At 32.0% G+C, this 11,062-nt stretch overlaps 1 protein-coding gene across 1 annotated transcript; it reads right to left on the reverse strand.

The window, feature by feature from the left end:
* Window positions 1-613: 613 nt before the first annotated feature.
* LOC130648337 (putative ankyrin repeat protein RBE_0319) lies at window positions 614-5,704 on the reverse strand. Its single transcript, XM_057454369.1, has 5 exons — window positions 5,228-5,704; window positions 3,886-4,804; window positions 3,762-3,810; window positions 3,464-3,516; window positions 614-1,280 (listed from the first exon to the last, which is right to left on the reverse strand). The coding sequence occupies exons 2-5, from the start codon at window positions 4,700-4,702 to the stop codon at window positions 709-711; spliced, it is 1,491 nt and encodes a 496-aa protein (XP_057310352.1). The 5' UTR covers window positions 4,703-4,804; window positions 5,228-5,704; the 3' UTR covers window positions 614-708.
* Window positions 5,705-11,062: the final 5,358 nt, after the last annotated feature.

Below are 11,062 nucleotides of genomic sequence, written 5' to 3' on the forward strand. Positions count from 1 at the left end.
TTAATAGATGAGGCATTTAAAATTGACGGGTGTCTCACATATCGATTGCGATTTTTCGTATTGATAAAGGACAGTTGTACTTTAGGGTCAACGACGTCTCAGGTTTAATATATTTTAGCCGTAAAATTGATAAACGAGGCATTTAAAAGAGACAAGTGTCTCATATATTTGCGATTCTTCGTGTTGATACAAGATAATTGTCATTTAGGGACGACAACCTCGTCCCCGGTCTTATATATTTTATCCGTGGAATTGATAAACGAGGTAATGCAAAGTGACTAGTGTGATATATTTGCGATGTATACATGTGAAGAAAACTTGTTTGGGGGTTTTTACGCTCTTGATTAAAGAAAAAGACTTTGATGATAAGTCCAGAAAGAGCCAGTGGTGTTTCTTAAAACAAATTCTGTTTGAAACGTTTTTCTCGGCTTAATTCTGAAACAAACAGCAAATCGTCCTGTTTGTCAAACTAGTGAGGTGTCTTACTCACTGTTAGTAAAGATGACACATCCCAGCTAAATTTTTTGTATTTGATATGTTATACCATTATCTTCTTAGGAAGTCATGTTTTGAAATTTGTGAACGTAAATTTATGAAATAAATAAGAAACCTATTCTACTATAATCTATAGTTCTAATAAAAAAGACGATATATGCTTTTAATAATTTGCTTACGTAAATTAAAAAATATAATTGTCTGAAAATGTTCTTAATTTCTTTGATGTTCTTGTAATAAACGTTTGATAGTGTTATTACAAGGAACATCATAGGCAGTTTCGTTCCATCTGTTTCGTACATTGACATCGATGTGTGGTATAGACAACAACAACTTCACACAATCAATATGACCATAAGCAGATGCAAGATGTAATGGTGTGTTATTGTCAGTGTTTCGTATATTGACATCGATGTGTGGTATAGACAACAACAACTTCACACAATCAGTATGACCGAAAAAAGATGCAAGTTGTAATGGTGTGTCATTGTTATTGTTTACGTTGTTAATGTTTGTTACGTCATGATTAATTAAAAGTTTCAAAACATCACGATGACCACAACTTGCACTGTAGTGATATGCATTCCATTTATCTTTATTCACAGCATACACATCGCTACCAGCATCGATCAAATATTTCACTATAGATGGTTTATTGTAACGTGCTGCTATAATCAACAGTGTTGTTTCATAATAACCACTTCTCATTTTAACGATATCTGGATGATCAATAAGAATTGTTTGAAATGTCTTGATATCGCCATTTTCAATGATTTTTTCAAGTTCTAAACACAAGTTATGTCGTAGTAATTAGGAACAAAAATGACAACACATTTCTGACCGGTGAAATAAATTTTCAATAACTGAAATAGGGCCGAAGTCTACAGACGGCACACTAGAGAACTTAACTACAAAAAGGAAGTTTTAGGAACATTTACATAATTGTCTAAAAATTAAAAATTTAAGAACATTGCGAGTTGCAAGTTACTACGTGTAAAAATTTAAAGTGCGTGTTTGATAATCTGTTACATTATTAGTATAAATTCCCTGGAGACGAAGTTGCAGCGAGTCTACGCGGTTGACTGGGATCACGTGACATATTCATTCAGTGCTTACATTTTTTTGCATGCTTTAGTTTTCTTTACTTTCCTCGATTTTGTTTAGGCGCCAATTTACGGTGCGAGTTGCAAATTTTAAACTGTGAGCTTATCATATCTAGCGCGAGTTATAAATTTTAAACTACGAGTTTATCATATCTCGTGCGAGTTACAAATTTTGAAGTACGAATTTATCATATCTCGTGCGAGTTATAAATTCTAACGTGCGAGTTTATCATATCTCGTGCCAGTTTCAAATTTTAAAGTACGAGTTTATCATATCTCGTGCGAGTTATAAATTCTAAAGTGCGAGTTTATCATATCTCGTGTGAGTTGCAAATTTTAAAGTACGACTTTATCATATCTCGTGCGAGTTATAAATTCTAAAGTGCGAGTTCACCATATCTCGTGCGAGTTATAAATTCTAAAGTGCGAGTTTATCATATCTCGTGCGAGTTACAAATTTTAAACTGCGAGTTTATCATATCTCGTGCGGGTTACAAATTTTAAACTACGAGTTTATCATATCCCGTGCGAGTTATAAATTCTAAAGTGCGAGTTTATCATATCTCGTGCGAGTTACAAATTTTAAACTACGAGTTTATCATATCTAGCGCGAGTTACAAATTTTAAACTGTGAGTTTATCATATCTCGTGCGAGTTACAAATTTTAAACTGCGAGTTTATCATATCTAGTGCGAGTTACAAATTCTAAAGTGCGAGTTTATCATATCTCGTGCGAGTTACAAATTTTAAACTAAAAAAGGAAAACAGGAAAAAAAATCACATAAATAAAACTTTTTTTATGATATCTAAAAAACTTCAAAAGTTTCCATCACGTTAAAAATGATATATCTTATTGTAAATAAAAAGAACATCCACATGCTTGTTCAAGCTACTTTCTTTTAAAAGAAGTACAGGAAATCATAATTTGTCAAAATATTAGATCTTAAGTTTCTACTTGTGACGTAGATAGAGGTTATGTAGGGGACAATTGTTAAAGAAAAAAATGTTCTGGGTGAAAGTTATTGGGGTTCAAGAGAATTTACATTCTGTATTGTTCTTACTTTACGACGAAAATGAGGTTGTCCTTAGTTTTAGAAACAACGATTTGAACCTAAAGTTGTTCTTTTGTTTTGTTATTCGAATTTGCCAGAAAGGAAAGGCTCGTGTTCTTACAAAATTATTATTTAGTCGAAATTAGCAAGAATTAATTGTACGGGAGGGAAGGGATGGATTGTTCAGTGAGAAATTATCATTAGTAGGAGTTATCTAGGGATTTATTTATTTTGTTACGAGTGATAAAAATTGGAGTAATAGTACTACAGTAAACTACAAGTGGTTAGAAATGGGATTGACAGTACTGTTAATCATCAAAAACTACATATAGGGACGAATAAATTAAGTCTATTTTCTGCGTAACACAAGAGAACAAACCCCAGTCTTTTTTGCCTACAATCTCTTTTAACATATTGATTTTATCTTAAAATAATTTAAACTTTGGTGGGATAATTTAAACTTTGGTTGGAAAGTTTTTTCCAAAGCCTGGCGTACAGAACTGAACAGTACTATGTACAGTACACAACAACAAGAAAAACATTCAAAGTTGATGAGTGTTAAGAATTGATAGTATTAGAATAATACTTGTGCAAGTATAAAGTAGTGACGTTATTACGGCCAAACGGAAGTTTAACTGCGTTCTTAGCAGAAAGTTGAGAGAAACAAAGGCTCTATGATTTAACCCTGAAACTTAACAGGCTGGTTATTTCATTGTGCTTTGCTGCAACGTTCAAAATTAGCAATACCACATGTAATCTAGATGAAGAAAAATAATGTTATGGCCTAGCTCCACCACATAAAAAGCTTTATACCTTCAAAAGAGTAACTCTTCTTAGCAAGCTGGAAACCTTTTGGCTTTACATCACTAAATAAAAACACCGTTCAATTATAGTGCTGCTATTTTTTAATCTTTATCAATCTGTATAAACATTTAACAAACAGGTTGTACAAACATTTTAATTGTATGTGATAAATATTGAAGCAGCTGTAATGATATATCAATCATTTAAAACAGTTCAATGACCACAAATTTTGATTCTGATCAATATGGTGATGAGTAGTGAAGATGACAATGACAAGTGACACTATGAGGATTTAAAATATACCTACTTCTGCTGTTGTTTTCCAGAACGAGGATTTACATTTGGTTTCTCGTACTCTATAAAATACAATAAATGTTTTAAAATTCACACAATTTATATTAAAACTTTAATGAATAAAATGAAAAACTCACTTTTCAGAGTTTCAACCAAGTTCATTAGATCAGTTGTTAATTGGGCATAGTTTGGTTGGGTTTCATCTTCATCAATCAAGTTTCTATAAACAGAACATTTATTGGGATCTACACCAGCAGTGGTGATTTCATCAATTGAAATTTTCATCTCGCCCAATGGATTTGACAAAATATCTGCTTTGTTCATTTGATGAAGATGTGAACTGAATGTTGGGATAGTTCTTGGAAACGAGGATAGCCTGCGAAGTTGTCGTTCAATTTCCAACTTTTCAGTAACTAACTCAAAATGAGATTTTAAATTAAAAGTTTGAACGTAATCTGTAAATTCTTGTACTTTCTTATTGTCGACAAAACCATCACAAGTCAATTTTGCTTTAAATTCTTTAGATTTCTCATCGAATATCCGCAATAGATCTTCTTCTTCTTTATTTAACATTTTGAGATACTCTTCTAATCGTTTTAACTTTCTTTCTTTTAATTTTTGAACAAATACTTCCCTTTCTTTCTCTAAATTTGTTAGAGCGTCACTGTATTTTCTTGTTAACTTCTCCAACACCACTTTTGTTTCATCGAATGATGTAATAAACGACTGAAACCACTTTTTGGCTTCCACACCAAATTCATCTATCGCTTTGATTCTGTGATTCTTATGTTGTCGGTGTTTGCAATAAACACATGTTAACAAATTTTCACAATCAATACAGACAAATTTTGCAAGCGAGTTGTGTTGCTTACAAAATGGTTGGAGTTCTTGCAATTTTGATTGAAAATGACATTGATATATGATTTGTTGGAACAACAATGAAGGTTTTGACATTTTTCACAGATCTTTACACTGCATGTTGTACAGGAATAGCTGCTTATCTGCTTACATTCTTTACTTTGCTGACATAAACATTTAACATTTTTACCAGTTGACCTATGGATAAGGTAGTAATAATTCTATATTATCAAATTATATATCCTCATATTCCATTATAGTGATTTTCTTGACATATGCTATACAATTTTTATAACGACCATGAGCTGCTATTGTTCTTACTTTGTTTTTATATTTTGAACACTTGTTACTTACGATAAATTATAAACATTTGATATAAATTTGTCTGCTTTAAAATATCATTTTTCTATGTTTGTTATTCTTCCTGAAGAACTTTCAGATTTGTAAATTTATTTTTTTGTTCACATCCAAACGAACTGAAATGTTAGGAACTAAAAACTTTTTCTTAAATTAAGTCTGTGTTATTTCCATGCGCTTATGTCTAAAATAAACATTCCTACAATTACTGAGAAAAGTACAAAATGAGCGTCTTTCAGTATTATGTGCATACAATTAACTTACACTTTGTCCAAAATGACAGTTAATGCAAACACGGTCATTAATGAGGAAGTTGTTTCTTCCTGTGTAATTATTGTCTTTTTAGTACATCTTACTGGACAAGGCAGTTCAGCACTTCCATCTTCCATAAACACTAAAATATCATCTAGACAAGCTTAACAATAAGTATGTCCGCAGTTCAGTTGTTTGGGCTGATGATAGGTGTCCAAACAAATCTTGCATTCCAACATTGCAGCAAGCTGAACTTTTGATAAATCCATTTTATTACAGAAACTTTAAAAGTTTTTTAAGTATCGTTTTTTTATTAATGTTGAGTAAGATTGTTCAGTATATAAGTCGTAAGATATTACCCTTTACGTAAAATCTGTCTTGGAATTATTTTTAAAATTATTTAACAGAAATATTCTAACTTTTTTTTCACAATACCCAATCAACTTACCACAAATGACACACGCTATAAATATTTAATAAAACAGTGTATTGATAATCTGTTTTGTTGCCATAGCTCGTGTTTTCTACTCTCCATCGTAGAAGCTTTAAGACACTCCGTTAATTGGTGTCATTAAAAGCTTATAGTTATCATATAATTTTAAGTAAAATGACGATACTATGTTATTCGCTATTTTTGTATTTTTGATTTTTATATCATTGAAAATCTTGTAATTTACATTTTGTAATTACGCCGATTTAATTTTAAATTTAATTGAAAATTAGAAATCAGAATTTTGATACAAATTCATTTTCTAATACATTTTTATTTTGAAATTCAAAGTTCGTAAATATCAAATATTTAAAGAAAAGAAAAAATTGAAAACCAAAAAAAAAAACAGAATTTAAAAATCATTTTTTCCCCACATTTTGCATACTTCCATATAGTTTTTCATCAGCAGCGTTCCATGAGGAGCTGAGATTTGTGCCCAATATTTTAAAGAATTCCTGACATTGCCAGGTAGTTGTTTTTGTTACCAGTATCGTCTCAATTGACTTTTGTTTGACATGCGTCAATGTTAGATTTCTTCTGTTGGTTCAGAACATTTGTTGACACTCTTCGACAGTCCACTATACAACACATTAAAAAAGCTTTGTTATTGGTTTAGTATTTCAAATTTCCGATTAACATTCAGAGGACAGGTTTGATGTAAATCTCGTGCCAGAGATTCTTAATCTCTTTATATTGATTCTGTTCCAAAAATGATACTTAAAATTCTCAAGAAAAAATTTGAAATTTGAACAAAAAGCAAAGAAACAGTAAACAAGTTCTCCTTGTGGCTTATTATCTTTTATCTAGTCCTTACAGAAAAATAATGACGTCAAATAACCAACATTGCTGTTTTCCAGGGGATTGATATGTGTTTGTTGTTGCCGTGGTGTCACGAAATGCCTAGTAAATTAAATTTAGAAAAGTTCTTAAAAAAAGCTTTGTTTGTCTTTTTATAACTTCCATGTAACACCTGAAATAGATCTACAAGGAAAAAGATAAAAAGTTTTAAAAAGACGGCATGCGACTAAGCAAAAGGTTATCTTCCTACGGTTTTCTTTTTTGTTATTTTTTACACACAAAGCAAAAAGTCTTGCCTGTACAAAGTACAGATTTCAAATGAAAATTGTAACCACTCTTTCAAACCCCCTAATTTTTAATTTTTTGATATACCTAAGGATATTCTAACTTAAAATAACTTAAGATGTTTGGTACAGTTTATTTCTCAATTAAAAAGTTAATGGGTTTGTTTAATTAATACTTCTGGCACTTAATAGACCCTAAAATTTTATTGATTTATTTGTTGCATTTTAAAATATGACTTCTAGTGAATACGCTACAGATCCGAACGATTCTTTTTTATCGGAAATCTTCATAAAGTGCCCGCGGCATTTTCATAATAACTTTTTAAATATTGGATGAAATTACCTGAAATCTTGTGACTTTTCCTATCTCTTATTGGACTTACGGAAAATTAAAATAAAGATTTCCAAAAATTGTCCTGTCAATGTCACTTTGTCCTTTTTGGCAGGTGGTCATATCAACATTTTTATTGTAGTGCTAAAAATAACTGCTTTCTAAACTAACCAGTTGTATGAATATGGGATTACGTATGTGATAGTGACAGAAAGTCATCATCTAATATTGACATGCATACTGTGTAATTCGCAGACCGGAATGGCTGTAATTTCCTATTTCTCTATTTCTATTGTCATATGGAAACGTCATAGGTCATTGTGTCCCATGTCAATCCAAATTGTCTTGATTGAGTAGCTACTGACGTAAGTGCCAATATATATACCAAGTTTTATTCCATGACAGCTACTAGCACTATGGTTCTCAAATATAAACTTTTAAAAAATAATTCTTGAAGATTTGATATCTGATCGATTCTCATTTTCTCCTTAGAGAAATCCTTTGTCTTTATACCACCTGATAATGCTCCTAATAATATCTTACATTCTTATATTACTTTTTTAATGATTAGTACTGTAAATAATTTTAAAAAAGAAAAAAAAAAACGAGAATTTCCAAGAAAGACATTTTCTTCAACCATTGTCTCATTATGACGTCATCACTTCCTGTCATGACATGTCAATCTAAATACTTTGACACTAATTAAGTCACAACATATTGATGCTTCTTTGTGCCAAGTTTCGTCACTTAAAACTAAACTGAACAAAAGTTACAGGTCGCGGGGACTTTATGTCCCCCCCCCATACTTACAAGGGTGAAAAAAGCCCATACCAAATAGGATTAAAGAGACTACTGTTATATATTTCGGATTTTTCGTATTGATACAGCATAATTGTCATTCAGGCAAGACAACCTTGTCTCAGGTTCTATATATTTTAGTCGTAAAATTGAAACACGGGGCATTTCAAAATGACGAGTGTTATATATTTCCGAATTTTCGTCTTGATACAGCATAATTGTCATCTAGGCAAGAAAACCTTGGCGCAAGTTCAATATATTTCGGCCGTAAAATAGATCAACGAAGCATTTAAAAAAGACGAGTGTCTCATATAATTGCCATTTTCGTATTGATACAAGATAATTGTCATTTAGGGTCGACAACCTCGCCTCATGTTATATATACTTTAGCCGTAAAATTGATAAACGAAGCATTTAAAATTGACGAGTGTCATGTATTCGCGGTTTTCGTATTGATACAATATAATTGTAATTTAGGGTCAACAACTTCGTCTCAGGTTCTTATATCTTAGCCGTGGAATTGATAAACGAGGCATTCTAAGGAGATGAGGGTTACATATTTTCGATTTTTCGTATTGATAGAGGATAATTCTACTTTAGGGTGAACAACGTCGTTTCAGGTTTTTATATTTTAGCCGCATAATTTATATACGAAGCATTTAAAAGAGACGAGAGTCTCATATATTTGCGATTTTCGTAATGACACAGGATAATTGTACTTTTGCGACGACAACCTTCTCTTAAGTTCTATATAATATAGTTGCTAAATTAATAAAGGAGGCATTTCAAAGACACCAGCATCATATATTTGTGATTTTTCGAATTGATACAGGATAATTGTCATTTAGGGACGACAACCTTGTCTCAGGTTCTATATATCTTAGCCGTAAAATTGATGAACAAGGTATTTCAAAGTGACGAGTGTAAGGTATTTGCGATTTTTCGTATTGATACAGGATAATTGTATTTTAGGGTCAACAACGTCTCAGGTTCTATATATTTTAGTCGTAAAATTGATAAACGAGGCATTCAAAAGAGACGAGTGTTATATATTTGTTAATTTTCGTATTGATACAAGATAATTGTCATTTAGGGTCGACAACCTCGTCTCAGGTTCTATATATTTTAGCCATAAAATTGATAAACGAGGCATTCCAAAGTGACAAGTGTCATATATTTGCGTTTTTTCGTAATGATACAAGATAATTGTCATTTAGGGTCGACAAACTCGTCTCAGTTTCTATATATTTTAGCCGCAAAATTGATAAACGAAGCAGTTCAAAGTGACAAGTGTCATATATTTGCGTTTTTTCGTATTGATACAAGATAATTGTCATTTAGGGTCGAGAACCTCGTCTCAGGTTCTATATGTTTTAACCGTAAAATTGATAAACGAGGCATTTCAATGTGTCGAGTCTCATATAATTCCGATTTTTCGCATTGATACAAGATAATTGTCATTTAGGGACGAGAACCTCGTCTCAGGTTCTATATATCTTAGCCGTGGAATTATTAAACGAGGCATTCCAAAGTGACGAGTGTTATATAGTTGCGATTTTTTGTATTGATACAAGATAATTGTCATTTTGGGACGACAACCACGTCTCAGGTACTATATATTTTAGCCATAAAATTGATAAAAGAGGCATTTAAAAGGGATGAGTATCATATATTTGCAATTTTTTGTATTGATACAGGATAATTGTAATTTAGGGTCGCCACACTCATCTCAGGTTCTCATATTCTAGCCGTGGAGTTGGTAAACGAGGCATTTCAAAGTGACGAGTGTCATGTATTTGGAATTTTTCGTATTGATACATGATAATACACCGTTCCAGATAGCTCTCCGTAATCGCAATGACGTAATCTTTTTAGTGCGGAAAAAGGATTGGGCTCTAGTTTACCATGGACGGGATCATAATAATGAATAACCATTCACAGTGAAATAGTTGAAGAGAGAAGACAACCAAGTATTAAATATGGGTTTTGATCTTATAAATAAAATGAAAGTCGACGAATTGAAGAAGTATTTAAGGCTGAGAGGCCTGAAGGTATCTGGAAGGAAAGCAGAATTAGTTGCTAGAGTGTTTTCTGCTGCTGAAAATGATGTGAAATCTATCTGTACAGCAGAGAAAGTTGACGAACTTTTACAAGAGGAATACTTGTCTAAGCTCATTGCTGACGACATAGATGTACCTGATCCCTATAAAGTTAAAGAAGGTTGGTTAAATGAGGACGACGGTATCATGTATTGGCCACCCATGGCTTACGGAAATATTTTTAATTTTATAATGTTTCACCAAAGTGATTTGGGTAGTGAAGATCTCAGTGATTATAAAACTACCAAAGCCTACAATATTTTTGCTAATGGATGGCTAGGAAAACTGTCTATTTTATTTCTTGATTCTGGACTTTGTGTTATGAAAGCTGATTGTCGTCCCTCAGAGAGAGTAAACCACCCAGACCACAAAGTGTGGATATGTTTAACAAAAAAGAAGGTACAATCACATAAAGAATTAGGACGTAAATTGGACTGTGTATGAAAAATAACATTGCTAAGAAAGTGTTGGTAAGGTACATTTTATTTGCAAGATGAAAAAGTCTTACATTTTGTCTTGGATTCATTGTCAATAAGATTGATTTAACATAGTGAAAGATAATTTTTTGATCCACAGTTAGATCTTCTATAGAAAATTGAATATGGCGAGTGTTATTGTTTACTATTATTTCTCCTAAGTAAAGAAATGTATGAAAATTGTTATATCAATATTGCGGATAGGGCAAGCTTGTTTTATTATTCATAAATAGATCAACTTACCAGATTGGTATGCCAAGATCTTTTAACGTAGCGACGTAAGATACAGTAGAGTCTCCATAACTCAAACCTCTATTACTCGAACGTCTCCTTAACTCGAACGAATTCGTTTGCACCGTGAAAATTTCGTAATAAACTCTTATAAAAAAACCTCTACTACTCGAACCTCCATAACTCGAATGTTCCCTTAAGTCGAACAGATTATTATGTCCCTTGAAGGTTTTTGACTCCATAACTCGAATTTTGTGGCATTTTGAGAAAAATTGATAGGTTTTCCTGATCATTTAACTCTTTATCATTTTCATATTTTAATGTGTACGTGTGTTGTGGG

Source organism: Hydractinia symbiolongicarpus, chromosome 1 (genome assembly GCF_029227915.1).
Source record: "Hydractinia symbiolongicarpus strain clone_291-10 chromosome 1, HSymV2.1, whole genome shotgun sequence".
NCBI classification, from domain to species: Eukaryota; Metazoa; Cnidaria; class Hydrozoa; order Anthoathecata; family Hydractiniidae; genus Hydractinia; species Hydractinia symbiolongicarpus.